Source organism: Narcine bancroftii, chromosome 6, assembly GCF_036971445.1.
Source record: "Narcine bancroftii isolate sNarBan1 chromosome 6, sNarBan1.hap1, whole genome shotgun sequence".
Classification (NCBI taxonomy): Eukaryota; Metazoa; Chordata; class Chondrichthyes; order Torpediniformes; family Narcinidae; genus Narcine; species Narcine bancroftii.
The window spans coordinates 167,060,637-167,082,679 of NC_091474.1; the positions used below are offsets into that span (position 1 = coordinate 167,060,637).

A 22,043-nucleotide genomic window follows, 5' to 3' on the forward strand; every position below is an offset into this window, starting at 1 on the left:
GGTGTCACAGGTGGATAGGGTTGTAAAGAAAGCTTTTGGCATATTGGTCTTCATAAATCAAAGTATTGAGTACAGGAGCTGGAATGTTAAGGTAAACTTGTATAAGACATTGGTGAGGCCAAATATTGAGTATTGTGTGCAGTTTTGGTCACCTACAGGAAAAAATATCAATAAGATAGAAAGAGTGCAAAGAAGATTTACTAGGATGTTGCCTGGACTTCAGGAACTGAGTTACAGGAAAAGTTTAAACAGGATAAGACTTTATTCCCCGGAACATAGAATAATGAGGGGACATTTGATAGAGGTATTTAAAATTATGAGGGGGACAGAGCGAGAAAATGTTAATAGACTTTTTCAAGTGCAATACAAACCAGAGAACATCGTTCAGAGTACATACATGACATCACATACAACCCTGTGATTCCTTTCTCCTATGGGAGTAAAATTACTGCTAATTGGTACTGCAAAAATAAACTGAACACAGAAGGGTGAAAGTGGAAAAGTTTAAGGGGAACATGAGGGGGAACTTCACACAGAGAGTGGTGGGAATATGGAATGAGCTGCCAGCTGAAATGGTAGATGCAGGCTCAATTGTAACATTTAAGGGAAATTTGGACAGGTACATGGATGGGAGAGCTATAGAGGGCTATGGACTGAGTGCAGGTCAGTGGGACTAGGCGGCAAAAAAAAATGGTTCAACATAGACTAGAGGGGCCTGTTTCTGTGGTGTAAAGTTCTATGGAAGTCCTTTCCTGGACCTCACATGTAAATGTCATTGTAAAGAAAGCACATCAGTGCCTCTACTTCTCCACTCCACTACTTGCCTGAGGTCTCCCGATCAGGAAGTCAAGAATCCAATTGCAAAGAGGTGTTTAGGCCCAAAAGGCTCAACCTCAGGTACTGAGGTTTGATTGTGTTGAATGCCAATCTGAAGTCAATAAACAGCATTCAAACATGTGTGTCCTTATTTTCCAGATGGATGAGGGCTAGATTGAGGAAGGTGGCAATGGCATCGTCCGTAGAGCAGTTGGATCTATACGTGAACTGTAGGGGGTCCAGTGACAGGGGCAGCAGGAGCTTTATGTGCCCCATGTCTAGACTCTCAAAACACTTCATGATGGTAGACATAAGTGTGACAGGGCAGTAGTCACTGAGGCAGGACACTGACCACTTCTTCAGCAAAGGGACAATGGTGGCAGCTTTGAAGCATGTTGGAACCACAGAGCTGCTCAGGGAGATGTAAAAGATGTCTGTGAGAACAACTTCCATCTGAGCCGCACATCCCCCAAGCAGTCTGTTGGAATGTTATCCGGACCAGCAGCTTTCCATGGGTTGACCTTGCCTAATGCTCTCCTCACATCTGCCACTGTAAGACACAGCACCTGATCATTTGGAGGAGAAGTAGTCTTCTTCGCTGCCACATCATTTTTCACTCAAAAAGCACATAGAAGTTGTCAGTGCATCTGGTTGGAGATATCTTAAATGCCTTTCCATATGGGTCGCGTGTCCTTGGTGTCCTGAAAGTGACAATGAATTCACTGGGCATGTGCATACTTTGCCTTCCTGATGGCCTTAGACAGCTTGGCTCTCGAAATAGCTAGGGCTACCTTGTCACCCATTCTGAAGTCAGAGTCTTGGCACCTCAGAAGTCCATGCACCTCCGCAGTCATCCATAGCTTCTGCTTAGAGCGAGTAATGATGGTCTTGGGCACAGTGAAGTCGTCAGTACACTTACCAATATCATGAGTCACTGATGCTGTATACTTCTCCAGGTTGATGCAGTCACCTTCAATTGCTGCTTCCTTGAACATGTGCCAGTCAGAATGCTCAAAGAAGTCCTGAAGTGCATGAATGGCTCTTGCTGGTCAGATTTTATCCTGCTTCAGAACTGGTCTAGACCATCTGATGAGTGGTCTGTATGCTGGGGTTAGCATTACAGAGATGTAGTCTGAGAATCTGAGGTGGGGGCAGGGCTCCGCATTGGAAATGTTCGTAAACACAAGATCCAACGCATTTGCCCCTCTTGTAACAAAGTTCACATACTGATGAAATTTTGGTAGCACTGACTTGAGATTCGACTGACTCGAGGTTCACCTGGTAGAAATCCCTAGTGATATTAGACAGTCCATCAGGGTGTGTGGTCTGCAGTTCACTTATAGCCCCATACATATCCCAAAATGCCTCCTTATCATTAGCGCTGGGGGTGGGGTGGGGAGAATCTACACTCCAATTAGGAGGACTGGGTTAAACTCCCACTGTACATAAAATGGTCAACATCTGACAGTCACAAATTCCACAGTGCTGAGCAGTGACTGGAGACTAGTACAGCGTCCTTACACTATACTGCATTGATGTAAACACACTAGCCACTGCCACGGACTTTACCAGACAGAGCAGCACCTCTCTCACCCCTAAATAAAAGGAGCCCATTCAGCTGAATGGTGGCATCCGGGGCTATGTCGCTGAGCCACGTTTCAGTGAAGACCAAAACACAGCAGGCCCTGTACTCGCTGTGCAGACCTCTGGAGTCTGATATGGGTCATGTATGATCTCTGACAATATATCTGAACTTGGAACATCATTATTTTCTGGCATATTCTACTAGTATATCTTTATTCCCCATTATTATCAGCATTATCATTCCACTGAAATGAACACAGTCCAACTTAGTATTATCAAGTAGAACTTGAAACTTAAATTCTACCAAAATCTAAAGTATCTAGGCCTCAAATCTTAAATGAAAACCTTTTCACTTTCCCAGATTAAACAAGCAGTCTGCAGATGCTACAGAACTGTAACAATACACAAGTCCTGCCAGGAGGAGGCCTCACATACAATGTCCTCCAAAATGTTTGGGACAAACCACTTTTTTTCCTTTATTTGCCCCTGTGCTCCACAGTTTTAAATTTGTAATCAAACAATTGACATAATTAAAGTGCACACTTTTTTTATAGTCCTCTCATTTGAGGGCACCAAAATGTTTGGGAAATTTGGCTTCACAGCTCTTCGTGATTACTCTGTTATGTTTAATTGCTTCATTGATGCAGATATAAGAGCTTGGCTTGCTTCTAAGCTTTTATTCACTTTTGGAGTCTGTAATTGCCATTTTTCAACACGAGGACCAGAGTTGTGTCAGTGAAAGTCAAATAAGCCATTATGAGGCTGACAAACAAGATAAAACAGTAAAAGACATCATCCAAACCTCAAGATTACCAAAATCAACAGTTTGTAACATCATTAAGAAAAAGAGTGTACTGGTGAGCTCAGTAATCACAAAGGGACTGGTGTTTCAAGGAAGACCTCCACTACTGATGACAGAAGAATTCTCATCATATGAAGAAAAATCCCCAAACGCATGTCTGACAGATCAGAAACACTCTACAGGAGGCAGGTGAGGTTGTATTAATGACTTTTGTCCGCAGAAGGCTTCATGAAAAGAAATTCTGAGGCTCCACTGCAAGTTGGAAACCATGGCAAAGGTGGTATGCTTTGGATCTTGGGCAGTTCCTTTACACCTCCACACTCTGATACAGGTTAATCTTGGTCTCATCTGTTCACAAGAGTTTTTTTTCCAGAATTCTGCAGGCTCTTTTAAATACTTCTTGGCGAACTGTAACCTGGCCATCCTTTCTATGACTAACTAGTGGTTTGCATCTTGCACTGTCACCTCTGTATTTCTTTTTATTAAGTATTCTGCAGACAGTGGTCATCAACACATCCACACCCACCCCCTGAAGAATGTTTCTGATTTGTCATACATACATTTGGGATTTTTCTTCATTATGAAGATAATTCTTCTGTCATCAGCAGTGGAGATCTCCCATGGAATATCAGTCCTTTTGTGATGACTGAGCTCATCAGTATGCTCTTTCTTCTTAATGTTGTTCCAAACTTTTGATTTTGGTAATCCTAAGGTTTGGGCGATGTCTCTTACTGTTTTATTCTTGTTTTTCAGCCTCATAATAGCTCTTTGACTTTCATTATCACAACTCTGGTCCTCAAGTTAAAAATGACAACTACAGTCTCCAAAGGTGATCAAAAGCTTAAAAAACAAGCCTAGGTGGCTTATACCTGCACCAGTGATCCAATTAAATATGCTCACAAACATCCGTGAAGCCAGATGGCCCAAACATTATGGTGCCTTGAAATTGGGGGGGGGGGTGTTCTATGTATATAAAGTGCTGTAATTTCTACCTCGTCAAACCAAAATGTATACAAATAACCTTAAATAAAATCTGTGCACTTTAATTACATGGGAATTGTTTGATTACAAATTTTAAACTGTAGAGCACAGGGCAAACAAAGGAAAGAAGTGTCTTTGTCCCAAATATTATGGTGGACAGTGTAAATTTAAGGAATGGTACCTAATATTCCATCTCACAGTCTCCAACCAGATGACCTCAATATTTTCACAGTAAGCCTGTGCTCCTTCCCCTTCCAACTTCTTATTTGGCTGTTTGCTCAATCTTTGGCATCCTGAAAGTGTTCAAGCCTGAAACATGAAATGATTGCTTTCCATCGATGCTGCATGGCCTGCTGAGTTCCTCTAACACTTTTGTGTATTGTTTCATCCTTCCTAATTCAAGATTATTTAATCGTCATGTAATAAAACAGAAAATGTGATATTACACAAAATTTCCTTTAGTAAAGCAGGCAAAGGTTCACTATCAGCAAAGATTAACCAGTGCCCCTTATACCCAAAGAAAGAAAAGGGAAAGTCATGGAATGTCCATGGCTTTGCTTCCAGCTTCCACAACCATACAGCTTTCAGTCCGAACAATCAGCAACCCGAGCTCAGATGCACACTTCTGACATGATCAGAAAGCCTCCTGCATCCTCTTGTTCCCAGTTCCAATACATGATACCCTTTCAGCTTCTCTCGAGCTAGTCTCTTTCAAGTCTGCAGCCTGGTGTGAGTCCATTGATTGCAATTGGCTGGAATCTACATGGGTACCTCGCCCCGAGTCACCAACAGCCCACCCGCAGCCTGTGTTTTCTTCAGCCTCAGAGCCCCTCATTGGTTTGCCAGTAAGGTCCCCACCACCCATTTTTCAAACACTTCTTTGGTCTGTACAAAATGTAATCCAAGCTTTAAAACAAAACCCTGATATGTGCGTGGCCTGAAATTAAACTACAGCTAAACTTTGGCCAAAATAGAGTAATATTCATTCTTCATCAAATCCATATTACATCAATCAGCACCAAAACTAATCCTTTATCTTCTGTAATATTGAAGAAGTACAGTTTCAATAAAGTTTGGAACACAGCAATAAAAACAAGTCTCACCTCAATAGAACTGGCAATGTTTAAACATTCATCCATACCAGGAATGTCCAGTTGAATGATACGTAGATCTTTACATTTAATCGTAATCATACCCAATGTGCCCACAAACCTAAAGTTAAAACAAACACATCAAGGTAGTAATAGTTTATTGTAAAATATCAAGTCTCTTAATTGAAGTACTTTTGGCTAACATGTCTTACTAACATTAAGAATGCTTTACTCCAAATGCTCGTGTGTATTTTGGTCAGTATGGTTCATAATGTGAAAAATAAAAAAATAATTAAAAAAAAAGAATGCTTTACTCCAGAATTGAAGATTGCCAATCAGATTTATCTTAAACTATTGTTCATCCCACTGTTTAGCAGCATCATTTATCATTCTGCCCTTTGAGGGAATTTGCTGTGCACAATTTGCATCACAGGAACTATGACAGACAATAATTATTGCAGGTGAGGGCTATAAAGGCCTGAATTAAAATTAGATGCTGCAAAGAAATTGGTTCTATAAAAGGAGCAAGACATCATTTATTGAGCACTACCAAAACATACATTCTCTTCAGGAGGAAATGAGTTTTATCATTGTTTTTTAAGAGATTGTGAAAGAGGCACTCTGATTTACTGACTATCTCCAAATGTTTCAATATTGCAGCAAACCATCCTTTTGGGTTTTTTTTAAAACATTACTGTATGCAGTGAAAGAACTCCATCAGTGCAATAAAGTTCATTAGAATCAAAGATAAAGGCACAGTAAACACTTCCAAATCAGTAAGGATGGAAATATACTTGTTAGTTATTTTCTTCACACATGCATGACCCTTGCTATTCCAAAAGGGTGATGTGGTGCAGGCAAAGACATGTTGGTGAATTGCCCTAATGCATTTTATATATAATGTAAACACATAAATGATCACCACGAGGACATCAATCAAAGAAGTTACTTTCTCCTGGCTGGTGGCAAGTTTTAAATTATTTTTATATTCCACCGCATTTATGTCTTGTTCCAGCACAGTACAGGCCCTCCGGCCCATGATGTTGTGCTGACCTATACAAGCCCACTAGAAATAGTGAACCTTCCCTATCCCATAACCCTCTATTTTTTCTTGCATTTATGTGTCTCTCTAAGAGACTCGTAAATGCCCTTAATGTTGCAACCTCCACCACCACTCACGCCAACATATTCCAGGCACCTACAACTCTGTAAAAAGCTTACCCCTGACATCTCCCTGAAACCACCCCCCCCTCATCTTGCACAGATGTCCTCTGTTGTTTGCTACTCTCACCTTAGGGAAAAAGTGCCAGCTATCCACCCTATCTATGCCTCTTGTAACCTTGTAGATCTTTATTAAGTCACCTCATCCTTCTCCACTCCAAAGAGAAAAGGCCGAGCTCTACTAACTGCCTCATTAGACAAGTCCTTCGATCCAGGCAAATCTGGTAAATGTCCTCTGCACCCTCCCTAAAGTTTCCACATCGTTTTTATCACGAGGGGCCGGACTGAATATAATATTCCAGATGTAGTGTAACCAGAAATTGATGGAGCTGCAAGATTACTTCTTGACTCTGGAACTCAATCCCCTGACTAATGAAGCCCAGCACACAATTGGCCTTCTTAACTATCCTATCAACCTGCACAGCAACCTTGAGAGATCTATGGATTTGGACCCCTCTCTTCTTCCACACTTTTCTTCCCCACAGAATCCTGTCACTAACCATGTAAAAAAAAAGTACCAGGGGTGTTGTTCAATCAGGTGTAATTGGGCAGCACGGGCTCGTGGGCCAAATGGGTCACTGTGCTGTATGTCTAATTTAAAAGTACTCTGCCTTGAAGTTGTACCTTCCAAAATTCATCACTTCACTTATCCAGACTAAATGCCATCTGCCATGTTTCCACCCAACTCTTTATTTTATCTCTAACCTGTTGAATTTCATACAACTCAAAAAAAATTACCTTCCAATCCCCTTTAAAATTTCTACCTCTCAAATGAACATATGCTCTTGTTTTTCATAGATCCACCATAGGAACAATGTCATCAATTTTCTATGCATGCCAAGAGCCAGTTACTGGCAGCAAGGGCAAATGTTGTCTCCAGACTGCACTTAAACAGGAATGCTGCTGCATCTAAACGTCTCCGAGGTGGAACCGTTCTTTTTGCCACTGGTCACCAAAGATAAAGGAATAATAATGGCAATATCAGGAGGCAAGGAGCCCACCAGATATTTACCCAAATAGTGGCAATAGGGCAGTTAAATTATTTACAAAAAGAAGGCAACAAAACAAAACTACTTTTGGAACAAAAGCAGGGGGGGGGGGGGGCGGGAAATGAACCTCTCGCCTTCGTTGGGTTAGTCATACGATCGAGATTAATCTGGAACCTAACTCCATATTTCGAGCACCTGTGAGGGGAAAAAAAAGACAAATGTTTCGGGCTGGAATCCAGCATCAAGACTGAAAGTTTATATCTTTATAAAGGGCTCCAGGCCGAAACGTTGACAGTTCTCTCTCTCCCACTGGTGCTACTCGACTTCTCCAATAGGTTGTGTGTTGTTCCAGATGCCAAGAGTCTCTCGTGTGTCTCAACTCCATAAGTATTTAGTTAACAAAATACCAACCACAGATTTACTCTGAACAACTCGCCTTGCGAGAGAAAAAGTCCTTATTTCTTGCATCTCCTGGTGTATTTTCTACCTTCACTCTGAAGCAAGGGGAGGCGGCAACGTTCAGACACCAGACAGACACCAGGGTGGCGGCTTGGAAGGGACCAAAGGACAAACCTCTTCTCGATGGCGTCAATGTTGCTGTGCAGCAGCCAGAGCTCCTCACTGTTGTCCTGGCGGGATGACAGGATCAGATGATGGCCGGTCAGACATAACGTGCCCTCCACCCTGGGCAAGAAGGGTCGGTGAAGGGTCGCACCATCCACCCGTGGAGTCTTGATTAGCTCCGCAAACTCCATCCCTGTCGGCCACCAGAAAGAGCGCCCGACCGGATCCAAACAAGACGCGAACCACTCAGAAATGGTGGTTGGTGCAACACCCCCGGCAGCTCCCTCAACGGCGCGATCTGGGAGAATTGTTCCGCCCAGCACTTGGTGATCTAATCTGATCAGAGACTGTCAGCCATCTGATAATCATGAGCACTGTCTGCGAGCTGCTTGAACGTGAGCTGATTTTTACTATTATATTTGTCGTGCACTCCCATTTATATGTAAAATAAACAGAAGAAGGCATAAGATGAAATAACATTGAACAGAATGGCTCTTTTAATGTTTTTTTTTAAGTAATAAAGAAACTTGGGTTCTTTTGGTATTAATAATATTTTATTACCAATTCACAACCTTGTGGTGCAGCCATTTTCTTCATAACCCGAACGCCAGTGGTCAAGAGTATCACTAATACTCTATCACCACATCCCCTTTCCTTAAGATGTTCAATCTAGCAACATGACACACTAATGCAGTATTCGTTTCAATTTAAAGTTACACACAACATAAACACAAACATCAGCAGCACAAACTTTTAAAAATGCAGTTCTTTTTCTTGTAGCGATTCATTTGCTTTGATGGATCTTCTTGGCACAGGTGCCTGTCTTGGCTCTGCTGGTCTACTATTGTCTAACACTGGTGGTGTTTCCTCTGTGGCTGTGTAGGCCAGATCTTCTTCATTTGTCTGTTCTTGCTGTGTCTCTTGCATTTTCAGCAGGCTCTTTTGATCCTTCCTCACTATTTGACCACCCTCTGTTCTGATAGTGTAGGATCTTGGATTTAGTTTCTCAACAATGGCCTTCTTGACCCAGGTGTTGGAATCTCTGAGACTCATTGTGTCATGTTGTTCCAGTGGTCCTAAACTTCTCGCTGACTTGTCATAGTTTGCCTTTGTCTCCTTTGCAGAAGCTTTTGTTTCTGATGGACATCTCTGTTCTTGTTTGAGTCTGCAGAGTAGAGAATTGCTGTGCAAAGTCTACATCCCATCAGGAGGTCAGTGGGAGACATGCCATGTTCAAGTGGTGAAGCTCAGCAACTCAACAGAGCTAAATAAGGATCTGAGCTACTGTCTTGAGCTTTCTTGAGCAGCTATTTAACTATGTGAACACCTTTCTCTGCTTTACTATTTGACTGCATATGCAGAGGATTTGAAGTCACATGTTGAAAATCATACTCTTCAACAAAGTTCTGAAATTCTCTACAACTGTAGCATGGCCCATTGCCACTGTGAACAATTTGAGGAATTCCATGTCTTGCAAAGATCGATATCATATATTTGATCACACAAGGTAAAATGTCATTTGATGAACAAGGCTTTTGGTATGCTGGCCTTTATAAATCAAAGCATAGAATACAAGAGTTGGGAAGTGATGTTGAGACTGTTCAAGGCATTGGTGAGGCCACATTTAGAGTTCTGGTCACCGAATGATAGGAAGGATATCAACAAGGTAGAGAGAGTGCAGATAAGATTTACAAAAATGTTACCTGGGTTCCAGAATCTAGATTACAAAGAAAGGTTGAACAATTAGGTCTTCATTCTTTGGAGCATAGAAGGTTGAGAGGGCATTTGATAGAGGTATTTAAGATTATGAGTGGGATAGATAGAATTGATGTGGATAGGCTTTTTCTATTGAGAGTAGGAGAGATTGAAACAAGAGGTCATGAGTTAAGAGATAAGGGGCAAAAGTTTAGAAGTAACATGAGGGGGAACTTCTTTACTCTGAGAATGGTGGCTGTGTAGAATGAGCTTTCGGGATAAGTAGTGGCGACAGGGTCAATTTTGTTTCCGTGCTGTAATTGTTATATGGTTATACATGTTAGGAAGCAGCGCAATCTCCAGATAGTTTGATCAATAGTCAATAACCTGCATGTGTAATTCTTTCCATCCATGTGGACAGATCAGTCCCAACTTTCTGCCATGGTTCCACTGGTAAATAGGTTATGATCATGGATTCCTTTGTCTGCTTTGTGTGATGTTTCAAACAGGTCTCACAGTTTGAAACCATCCTGACAGTGACAGCATTTATCCCTGGCCAATAAACAGCAGTTCTGGCCCTCCTCTTTCATTTTTTCATTGCAAGATACCTTTTATGCAACCTTTTCAGTATCTCTTGTGATTGAGGAATGATAATTCTGCTCTGTCTGAATAGAAGCCCATTGATAACACTCAGCTCAGTATGGCTGACATTCACCTCTAGGCCATCCTTCATTCATATTTTTGATGACCTTCTGTAGAACTGTGTCCTTTTCTGTTTCAACTGTGATTTTCTTGGATTTCATGTCAGATGTGGGAAGATATTCAGAGATCAGATTCCCGTAGAGATTCACACTTGTCTCTGTGGAACTCTCATTGTGTTCTTTACTCTGTGTCATTGCCCTGGATAATGCATCAGCCACCACAATAAATTTCCCTGGTGTGTACACCTATTAAAAGTCATAATGTTGTAGCTTCATCATCAGTCTTTGGATTTTCAGTGATATCTCACTGAGATTTTTTTTCATTATGGCTAATAATGGCTTGTAGTCAGTCTCTGCCATGAATGTTGGTAGACCATACAACATTACCGTGGAATTTCTCGAGTCCATAGACATTCTTTCTCTGTCTGTACATATCGACATTCAGATGTTGTCATCGTCCTTGATGTATATGCTACTGGCCTCTAATCTTCTCCCACAGCCTGAAGTAGTATAGCACCTATTCCATCTTTTGAAGCATCTGTGGATATTTTTGTCTTTCTGGATGCATCAAAGAACATCAAAACCATTAGTTCTGTAATTAGAATGGCCTTTAGTTGTCCCCATTCTTCCTCATGGTTGGCTGTCTAATTAACATTTTTTGTACATTGTTTTGGAAGACTAGTTTGGAATAAATTTACCAATTAAATTGATCATTCCCAGCACTCCCAATATACCTTTTTTGTCATTGGGTCTAGGGATCTCTGGAATTGCTTTCACCTTGCTCTTATCTGGCTCCACATCTGCCGTCTACAGCTTATCTCCCATAAAGGTAATTTCCTTCACACCAAACTGACAGTTTGCTCTGTTTAGATTTAATCCATACTTCTGGATATATTGTAGCACATTGATGAGCCTCTTATTGTGTTGTTCCTGTGTGGATTCCCATAGGATCATATCATCCATGTACACGTGTACCCCATTTATGCCTTCCATGATGCATTCCATTGTCCTGTGGTTCACTTCTGGAGCTGAGGAAATTCTAAACAGCATTCTCAGATGGAATTATTGGCCAAATGGTGTTAAATGTAGAGTTTTTTGTGCTATCTTCATACAGTTTTATTTGCCAGAAACCTTGGGATGCATCCAAATTAGTGAAAAACTTTGCACCGCCCAATTCACTTGTGATTTCATCCCTGGTTGGAATCTGATAATATTCACTCTTTGTATTGGCATTCAAGTCTTTTGGGTCTATGCACACACATAGGTCACCATTCTTTTTAACACACACCATTGAATTCACCAATTCTGTGGGCTCCTCCACTTTCTTTATGACCCATAGTGATGCCATTCACTTGAATTCCTGCTTGAGCTTTTAGTGGTACTGGAACCCACATTGGGGCATGGCTGTGCATCCTCCTTTAACTGTATCTTATAGGTGAAACTCCAAACCCCTTGAAGGTGTCTGTAAATTGATCCAGTATTTCCTATACACTGTTCCATATATCACCACTGTTAATGCGGTACACCCTCTTGACTAGGCTTAAGTTTCACATGCTTTGTCACCAAGCAGCAATTCATGTCCATCTGGGAGAAACATGAGGTTGTGCACTTTATCTTTAACTTTCACCTTTAGTCTACATGTACCTTTTGTGTCAATAGGCTTTCCATAGGCTTTTGCACTCTCACCGAAATTTTTTGCATGCTGCAGAGCTAATTCACAGGTGTATCATATCTTCACAGCTCCAGTTAAGGTAAGCTCTGTCTCTCATAGCAACCTCTCTCTCATTTTCTTATCAATAATTCTAAACACAATTTGTTCACAGATCATTGAATCTTGCAGCAATCCAAAAGCATGTTCTTGCTTTTAGTTTTAAGCCCATTATAGAAGTATCAAAGCTCTCTGCCATTAGCTGCATGGATGTGTGCGCATGAAATACATACCTCTTGAATGTTTTCTTTTTTCTTTGGTGAACTGTGTTCATTAAACATTTCAATAACCTTGTCGAACTTGCCTGGTCATCTGCCTTGGAAAAAACAAATATGTTGAAACCCTCCAGTGCTTGATGACCTGCCACAGTAAGTAGCAGTGCCATCTTCCATATTTTTGATTTACTATTGAGTCTAGTGGCTTGCAGATACAGCATGAATCATTGTTTGAACAACCACCACTCGTGGTTGACATTCCCAATCCAATTCAAAGCATCAGGAACCTTTACACTTCCCAGTTTTTCTGCTCATAGTGATTAATACACACTCCTGGTACCATGAGATGTTTATTTTAAGTAATAAAGAAATTTGGGTTCTTTTGGTATTAACTTTGCCTTTTCCTTCTCTCCCCATAATTCTTCCTTCAAATTGCAAGCCAGCAACTGGATCAATTTCCATGTCATCAGCAGCAGGCTATCCTACTACTGTAAACATTGTTATGCACCTGGGCAATGTATTTAGTCTAAAGTTAAAAACAAGAAAGTCTGCAGATGCTGTGATTGTAGTAAAACACACTGAAGTACTGGAGGAACTCAGCCAGTCTTTCAGTGTCCATAGAATTTGACAAAGATGTATTGCTGACATTTTGGGCCTAAGCTCTTCTTCAAGGAATAAGTAGAATGACCCAAGATCAGGAAATGTCAAAATTCAGACAATTCTGGCTGGGGAGGAATCCACACCATCAAAGGGTGTTAATTGTATATGATAAGAGGAGAGGTGAGAATTTATTATGTCTGTGCAAAAGGAGACAGGGAAGAGGGAGAGACAGATCTGGGGGAAGGTGATTGGGGGGAGGATGGTTTAATGAAAGCCAGAGAAGTCAATATTAATGCCATCTGGTTGGAGGGTACTCAGGCAAAAGTTGGGGTGTTCTTCCTCCAATTTGCAGTGATCTCAATCTGGCAGTGCATGAGACATGGACAGACATGTCATCAAGGGAATGGGATGGGGAATTGCAATGGATGGCCACTGGGAGATCCATGCTATTGCAGAAGCCAGAACTGAGGTGCTTAACAAAGTGTTCTCTCAGTCTGTGCCCAGTTTCTCCTTTGCGGGAAGACCATTTATTTAATATTTACTCTGTATTTAGTTTATCTCCTTCAGAAGGGTAACAGAATTGGCCTCTTAGAAGCTGATGGGCCATTTCAGGGTTCAATTCCAGTCAGTGTTCTTACAATAAATTAGTTTTTTTTAAAATTAAATGTATTGGCATAATTTAGAAAAAATGTAGAACCTCAAACTAAATCTAGTAGTGTCTTGACCCTGTCAGCATTCTATTGCAGACCTCCCAAAACTCAAGAAATCAGATAGAGAATCAGGTAAATATTGGTCATGAAGACAGACACATAAAGGGGCATGAAAAGATTGATACTTTTAGGATATTTTTCCACTTGGGGCAATGCAGAATTAGGACTCTCCATTTCAGAATAAGGGGCTGTCATTTAAGATGAAGATGATGACTAATTCATTTTCTCAACAGTTACGAAATTTTGAAATTTTCATCCCAACTAAGAGACCAATTCACTAAATATATTAAAGGCAAGAAAGTTGGATTTTTAGCCTCTAGGGTTGACACAGTTTGTGGGTATTGGGTAGGAAAGTGAATTTGGGATGAAAATCTGATCAGCCGTGATCCCATTGAATGGTAGAGTTGGCTTACGAAGCCAAGTAACTGATTCCTGCTCTGATTTCTTATGTATTACAAATTCAGATATAATGTGTTGGTCATGAAAATCTTTCATTATTATTAGAACAATATTTCTCAATTCACTATCCTTTATCAAACTGAACATTTTTCAAATACTTAGCCATTATTTGAATGATAATGATAATGTCAGATGCATTATACAATGCAAACATACACCAAAATTATTACTCCATGAAACTGAATAGATAATTTAAAATTAAAACAAATGCATGCTAAATTGAATTAAAACAACAACAAATGAACAAAAAATAGACAGATAATAGCTCTTCACAGTTATCTGTGCAGAATAAAGTGATTTACCAATGGTGCAGATGGTCCTTTTGTAATGTTTGTGCAATCTATGATAAGTGAGACAAGTAGAGGTTCAAGAGTTTGCTGGATGTTGAAACCAAACTGTTCTTGAAGCTAGAGGTGCTAATCTTTAGGCTTTTGTACCTTGTATCCAAAGGTAGCAGTGAGAAGGAGTTGCCAGGGTGATGTGGGGTCCTTTATGATGTTGGCTGCCTTCTTGAGACAGCACCTCACATAGATACATTCAATGGATAGATCTGGCTGTATTTGTTTCCTTCTAAAGATTTCAGTGTTCCTGGGATTCCCAAACGAGGCTAATGATGCAACCAGTCAGTGTACTTTCCACAGTACACCCATAGTTTGATGGAATATTTGTTCTAACACACTCCATCAATGTAAACTAGTGTGTCGACCCTTGGCCTCTCCTTGCTTAATTCAACAATAAACTCCTTGTGTGACAGAGTATATAGATATGTTTTTGGGAGATAAATTGGGGCAAGGTTTGTTAGTGTAGGTCACATACAAAAACTTTAAAACAGATCTTATTTGAAATACTGGTGCTCTGCTAATGCTAGACATATTGGCCCCACAGTCTTTGCAAGATCTTTGGAGAGTGCCCAAGAGACTTCACTAATGGATTGTGGTTTACAAAAAGGCAACAGGTGAAAGAGCTTGTCGGAGCTGTCTTCTGTCTGGAGGGGAACTTGCTGTTCTAAGAGGGTCATGTGTTTTTGCAAGCAGAGAAAATCAAACAGGCTTTCTCTCAGAGGAAGAGAGAAAGAGAGAGACAGAGATCACTTAACAGTCAGCAACAACAGCTGGGACTGGAACAGGACAAGCTGGCAAGCTTGTGGAAAACCCCATTTGGAAGACGGGTTGTGAGTTCTTAGTTTAGCCTGGTCAAAGCCCTTGTGGTTCATGCAAGAGGAGAGGACTGGCTGTCTAATATTTCTCTTGGAATAAGAGAAACAAAAAGGAACTCTGTGGTGACCTGAAAGAAAGAGGTTATCATCTGGAGAACCCTGAGGAGCAAGTTTCTTTGGCAAGACTCTGAAGTGGCTGATTAAAAAGGAATCAGTTGTGGATGTCCTGGAACAACAAATCTCTCTCTGAAAACCGACAAGAACCTTCCTGAGTGGTAACCATTTACCTTTCAAGCACTAAAGCCTGGTGAACTTATAAATGTTAAATTCTGTGCACCAACCAGTGAACTTGGAGGAATGAGAAGTGAGATTAGACTGTGAATCAAATAACTTTTCTGAACTTACACACACACACATTACATGCACGTGCACTTAGAATTAGAAGGGAGTTAAGCTAGGTTAGTTAAGTCAATTGTGACAAGTTAAAGTGTGATTCTGTTTTCATGTTTAAAGACAATTAAAAGTTTAAGTAACCATTTGTCATGGTGAATATCTATTGCTGCTGGGTTTTGGGGTCCTTTGGGCTCATAACACTTGGTCTTTGTGACACTGAGAACAAAATTGTTGTTCTATCCCTACCCATCCAGATTCTCAAGCTCCATCCTGTATTCTGACTCATCATTTTCAATTATTCAGCCAACAATGGTCATGTCATCAGAGAATTTGTAGGTTTGATTTGGAGCTGAACCTGACAACTCACACATCCTTAAGGTATGATTCACACTAAATCAGTTTGATGATTGATGAATTTTTTTGAATATTTTATTTAAAAATTTCCATCCATGTAAGTATATATTGTAGAATCAATACTTAGTTAAATTTATAATGGCATTGTGTACATAGTATTAACCCCTCCCCCTTACCTGCCCTCCCCTTCCTCTTACCTCCCTCACTATAAAAGTTATAATGATATAGATATATTTAGTTGTATAAAATAATTATATTTTAAAAAGTACAAAGAAAAGATAATATGAGTCAAGATTGCTCAAAGGATTAGCTCACACTCTGGGATCTTTCAGTATTTATATTAAACGACTTTAGGGAAGAAGATTTTTACAGGTCTTAAGAGACCAGAAGTACATTTTTTACATTTTTATCCCTAAACTTTGCATATTTAAGCTCCAAACCTGTACAAAAGTTAAATATTTATTTCTCAAATGATATGTTATTTTCTCCAAAGATATCCAACTATGAATTTTTGAATGCCATCTTTCCATATCTAAATATGCTTCAATTTCCGCTTCCTTGCCACCACTAAAGCTATTTTGATAAATCTGATTTGATAAAATGATAGTTTTAATTCAGTTCTTGTTCTTTCTATATTCCTCAACAAAACTAAATCTGGATTTTGTGGAATAACAATGCCAATAACCTGTTCTAAAAACTTTCCTAAATCTCTCCAAAAAGTTCTAACTTTAGAACATGACCAAGTAGAGTGCAAAAAAGTTTCTATTTCTTCACCACATCGAAAACATTTATCTGATAAATCCAATTTTATTTTGTGCAATTTTTGCAGTGTTAAATATAATTGATGTAAATAATTATATTGAACTAAACTACAGCTAACTTTATAATGTTTGTCATACATTCTTGACAGAGTTCTGCCGATCTTTTCTCATAAATTGTAATATTTAAATTAACCTCCCATTTTTGTCCAGATTGATGTATTCCCTTTTTCATAATGCCTGCTTGGAGTAAAGGATATATTGCATAAATAAATTTCTTAGTATAACCTCTAGCTCACTATAAGATGGCAAGTGCATTGTTGAACCTAATTTTTCCCGCAAATATTCCCTCAATAGAAGAGAGGAAACAAGTGTATTTCATGTAATTCCATATTTATTTCTTAACTGTTGAAGCAACATCAATTGATCTCGTTCATAACAATCTTCAACATTTTTAATACCATTGTGAAACCAAATATTTAAAAAATGATTATCTTCAGTAAAAGGTATAAGATTATTTTGAATCAGAGGTGTTTTTGGTGATATACTTTCTTTTGTTTTTATTTCATTATTTATCTTGTTCCAAATAGTAATCAAATGTTGAAGCAAAGGTACCTCCTTCACACCAGTTATTAACTTTGAATTTCATTTATAAATAAATTCCTCTGCTGATTTCTTTCCTATTTTATCCATCTCTATTTTGACTCATGATGAATATGAACTTGAGGATCCAGTTGCAGAATCCCAACACCTTCAGTTTGGCCATGAGTTTTGCTGGTATGATGGTGGTGTACACTGAGCTGTAGTCAATGAACAACAGCCTGATGTGGGTGTTCCTGTGGTCCAGATGATTTCATGGAGAGTGGAGGGCGAGCAAGATGGCAATTGCCATTCTGCAAATAGAAGTGGCCCTTGAGGTGTAAGTCGTCCAGGGCTTTGAAAGTTATGCAAGGGCAGGAATCACCATTGCCTGGTAGACCACAGGTTTTGTGCCATGTCTGAGGTCCTAATTTTCAAATACCACCTTCTTCAATTAGACAAAGGCAGATGCTAATGCTGAAATTCACCATCACCTTCACTATGCTAGCATTTTATCTCTATTCAATAGTCAATGATGTCTCTCATCTCTTTATTCCAATCTGGTAAAAAAGTATAGAAAAAGCCAAAATAACTAATTTGATGTGTTGTGATGTGATAGACTGTACCTAACGAATCGGATTCAGGCAAAGATACTGGAATGAACAGAACACACAGAGAAAGCACTTGCTTGTTTTGTATTCTGTGCAATGCATGTCATACCTCAGACTCAGAGATTTCAACATTTATTATTTAAGCATGATCACTACTGTGCCTTAATTTAAAAACGTTTTTAATTTCCAAAGCACAGAATATGTTTACATAGGTGTCAACAAACCTGACATGTGAGGGTAGATTTTAACTTCCAAGTGGGCAGCCAGGGGGAGCCAAAGATCTTCTCCAGCCAGCCTCGAAGAGAGTAAAAGAATCAGGATTTATTGTCGTGAACAAATCATGATTCAGAGTTTTGCGGCAGCATCACAGTGCAAACATACATATTATAACCATCTTACGACATTACTATTAAAAAAAATTAAAATAATAACAATAATTGTGCATGAAAAGTAAGGCCGTGTCTTTGGTTCAGTGACTATTCAGGAATCTGATGGCAGTGGGGGAAGAACCTGTCCTTGTGCCGCTGAGTGCTCATCTTTAGCCTCCTGTACCGTTTTCCCGATGGTAGTGAAGAGGACATGGCCTGGGTGGTGGGGGTCTTTGAGGATAGAGGCTGCTTTTTATGACACCTCTTCATATAGATGTCCTCGATGGAATGAAGTTTGATGTCTGTGATGTCGCAGGCCAAGTTAACAACCTCTGGAGTTTATTCTTGTCCTGAGAGTTGGCGCATTCATACTATGCAGTGATGCAACCAGCCAGAATGCTCTCCACAGTACAGCTGTAGAAGTTTACGAGAGACTTCGATTACATGCTGAATCTCCTCAGATGCCTCACAAGGTATAGCCACTGGCGAGCCTTTGTAATTTTTTTGGAATTTTTTTTGTTTTCCGTCAATAAACAAGGAAATAACATCACAAACTGCTTCAAAATGTACAGCTATCTCCCGGCAATCTATGTACATGTGATGTTCTCCCCTCCCCCTTTTTGTTTGAATATTTTATTTATATTTACACACAAGCCTGTACAGACAATATACAGTGTCATGCTAACAATGGTGTAATGAAAGTGATCATGGTTACAATGCAACTAGCAATGCCTTACCATTTGATTAGACTTGGCTGCCAGCAGGGGGCTGACACACAGAGCAGGAGAGACAGTATGTTATCTGCAATGAAGACTTGCAACCTCATGGCCTGCCTCATGTGCTGTTCAGATCAACTTTAAAGTAAAGAACCTTTTCCTTCATCCATATGTTGCTTAAGAACTCACACATATGAATACAAGATGAAACAAATGACAGTTCACATTCAAATACATATATATTTATTTTCTTTATGACTATATATACAAACCTGTGTCTCTACCAACTGCAACTCCCCCCACTCATAAAACACTCACTCAAACTTCAACCAGCAACAACAAAACTTTAACACCAGGAAAATAAATAATAAAAAGGGGCAGGGATTGTCGCAGCTCAGTGGGCGGCCTCTAAGCAAATATTCATTCCTGACTTTCCTTGATTGGGATCAGTGCGAGGGAGAGGAAGCCACAGCAAGGAACGGGGAAACCAATCACTGCCATGCGCCTATGTAGTGCATGTATGGCTGCCAGATCTTATGAAAGGTACTGTATTTGTTTCTCAGGTTATAAGTTATTTTCTCCAGGGAAACGCAGCCTGTATTTCCTTGTTCCATCATTCGATACTAAGAATAGAGTCAGACTTCCAAGTCACTGCAATGTACTTCCTGGCCACTGCCAATGTGATTAACACAAATTGGATTTGAAATTTGGACAGGTTCATTGTAAGCCTTTTATCTATTATGTTTCCCAGCAGGAACAACTCTCGGTCCTGTGGAAATCGCTTGCCTATAATTTTCTACCCAAAAGGACCTCACCTTGGCTCATGACCAGGTTGCGTGGATGAACGTCCCAGTCGCCACACCACATCTGAAACATTGGTCTGAGAATTCCAGTTTTGACCTGTTTATTTTCCGCGGCGTTAGATACAGCTGGTGCAAAAGATTATACTGCACCAGCCTCTACCTTACATAGATGACCGTGGTCATGCTTTCCCAGCACAAGTCGGACCAGCATCTCTCATTAATTGCAATGCCCAAGTCTGACTCCCATCTTTCACTCGACCTATGAAGGCTCAGTTTGGGACCCTCCAATTGGAACAAGTAATACATTACCGAAATAAATTTCTTACCGTTCCCCCTTCGAATCAAGATCTCTATGTTACTACATTGAGGTAGGGCCATACTTGAACCCAATACATCCTGTAGAAAATACCTTATTTGAAGATAGCAGAGGAATGTCTGATTTGGCAAAGCATATTTATTTTTTAGCTGCTCAAAAGACATTAGTTGCCCATGCTCATAACAGTCTTCTATGCATCTGATGCCATTACAGCACCAGGTGTCCAGGATCTTGTTACAGACCGTTAATGGTATTAATTTATTAAGAGTCAGGGGTGTTTTTGGTGACAGCTCCTCTTTAGCATTCAGATACTGGTTAATTTTGGTCCAGATACTAATCACTTGTTTTAGTATGGGCTACCCTTCTTCCCTGACAGCATTTTGGCGTCCCATTTGTAAATGAAATCCTCTGCTATCTTCTCGCCCACCAAGTGCAGATCAATTTGTGCCCAGGATGGTACCTCCCCTCCCTGAAAGAGAGAGGCGATGTATCTTGACTGATCTGCCCAATAATATTTTTTGAAGTCTGGCATTCTCAATCCACCTAGACTATAGTCTCATGTTAATTATTCCATAGAGACCCTTGGCACTTTACCACTCCAGAGAACCTTATGTAACAGCTGTTTAAAGAAACCCCGGGGCAATGGTCAGGCAAAATTTGAAAAAGATACTGGAATCTTGGCAACACATTCATTTTGATGCAGTTAACCCAGCCCACCAATAATATGGGCAGGAACATCCACGTCTTTAGGTCCTTCTCGACTCTCCAGCAAGGGGGCGTTAACTTGTTTAGGCTATTCAAGTTACCGTCAATATTAACTCTCAGGTATTTGATCCCCTTCTATGGCTACCTTAAATTACTATTTTCTTTAAATTGACTATAATTACCCGACCTCTTCATGCTGACGCGCCCCTCTCCATGATGCTCTGCTCATCTGTACTGTGGTCTTTGTACCCGCTGGGACAGCTGCTCGGATCATGCGAGTGTCGCTCTTCTCAAGGTCAGGTTCAGCAACAGCCTTCCCTGACCTCTTCGCATGCCAACTCATGTACTTTCCTGTGGTGCTCCGCTCCCCCGACCCATGATCTTCACCCGCGCTGGGACTGCCGCTCCGCTCCCGCGCTCCACTGGGCCACTTGCTCCAACACCTGCACTGTGGGAGTGGGGAGAATACTGGATCTCTCTCTTCTTCCATCACTTAATCCAGGGCTGCCTGCTGCAGTCTGACAGACTGGGACAACATTTTCTTCCAGGAGTGAGTCCTCCTGGACAACAGAGCATCCTTTAGAAGGGGACGCTCTATCAGCGGTCCTCAATTTTCTTTGCCACAAGGCATCTTCACACCAGGTCCAGGCTTCAAAGGCTCTTTTCTCCCATTTTTCGACATAGACTTCCCTTTTTTTTGACATATTTATATTTTGCATGAGTTCCCATGCCCTCTAATGGTATTTGGGTGATTCTTCTGAAGTTTTCTTTTGCTAATTTTCATCCTGGCTTGGGAGCTCCGAAATTCCACCTCCTACTCCCTCCACATCATGTGACCCTCTCCGTGCCTTCTTTGTAATTGCATCAATGTGGAGGTTCGAGGACAGATCCTCGGAGTGTTAACACCCAAGAATTTAAAGTTCTTGACCTTCTCCACTACTGAGTCCTCAGTGAGTCATGTTCCCCAGACTTCCTCCTGATGTCCACAACCTTGAGCGCAAGGTTGTTGTCATTACACCATTCAATGAGCTGATCTATCTCCCTCCCACTTCCTCATTGCTGTTTGTGATTCTGCCAACAACTTTGGTGTTATCAGCAAACTTGGAGATGGCATTAGAATTATGCCTGGCCACACAGTCATGGGTGTA

General features: G+C 40.5%; 2 protein-coding genes across 14 annotated transcripts in view; one reads left to right on the forward strand and one right to left on the reverse strand.

The window, feature by feature from the left end:
* Nucleotides 1-12,460, reverse strand: part of mtmr9 (myotubularin related protein 9) — a 72,071-nt gene extending 59,611 nt beyond the window's left edge. Inside the window, exons 1-2 of one of the 2 annotated variants that reach the window (XM_069886624.1) lie at nt 12,386-12,460; nt 5,287-5,395 (exon numbers count right to left, since the gene is read on the reverse strand). In XM_069886624.1, the coding sequence (XP_069742725.1) occupies nt 5,287-5,395; nt 12,386-12,426 (150 nt within the window). In that variant the 5' untranslated portion in view covers nt 12,427-12,460. Of the gene's footprint in view, nt 1-5,286; nt 5,396-8,057; nt 8,318-12,385 lie in introns of those variants that run through there. The other variant, XM_069886623.1, reaches the window with a different exon arrangement.
* A 3,485-nt stretch (nt 12,461-15,945) lies between these two features.
* LOC138736712 (repulsive guidance molecule A-like) overlaps nt 15,946-22,043 on the forward strand; it is a 44,335-nt gene continuing 38,237 nt past the window's right edge. For 2 of the 12 annotated variants that reach the window (XM_069886638.1, XM_069886641.1), the window contains exons 1-2: nt 15,982-16,063; nt 19,823-20,242. In XM_069886638.1, the coding sequence (XP_069742739.1) occupies nt 20,136-20,242 (107 nt within the window). In that variant the 5' untranslated portion in view covers nt 15,982-16,063; nt 19,823-20,135. Of the gene's footprint in view, nt 16,137-19,822; nt 20,243-22,043 lie in introns of those variants that run through there. The other 10 variants (XM_069886651.1, XM_069886652.1, XM_069886642.1 and 7 more) reach the window with 10 other exon arrangements.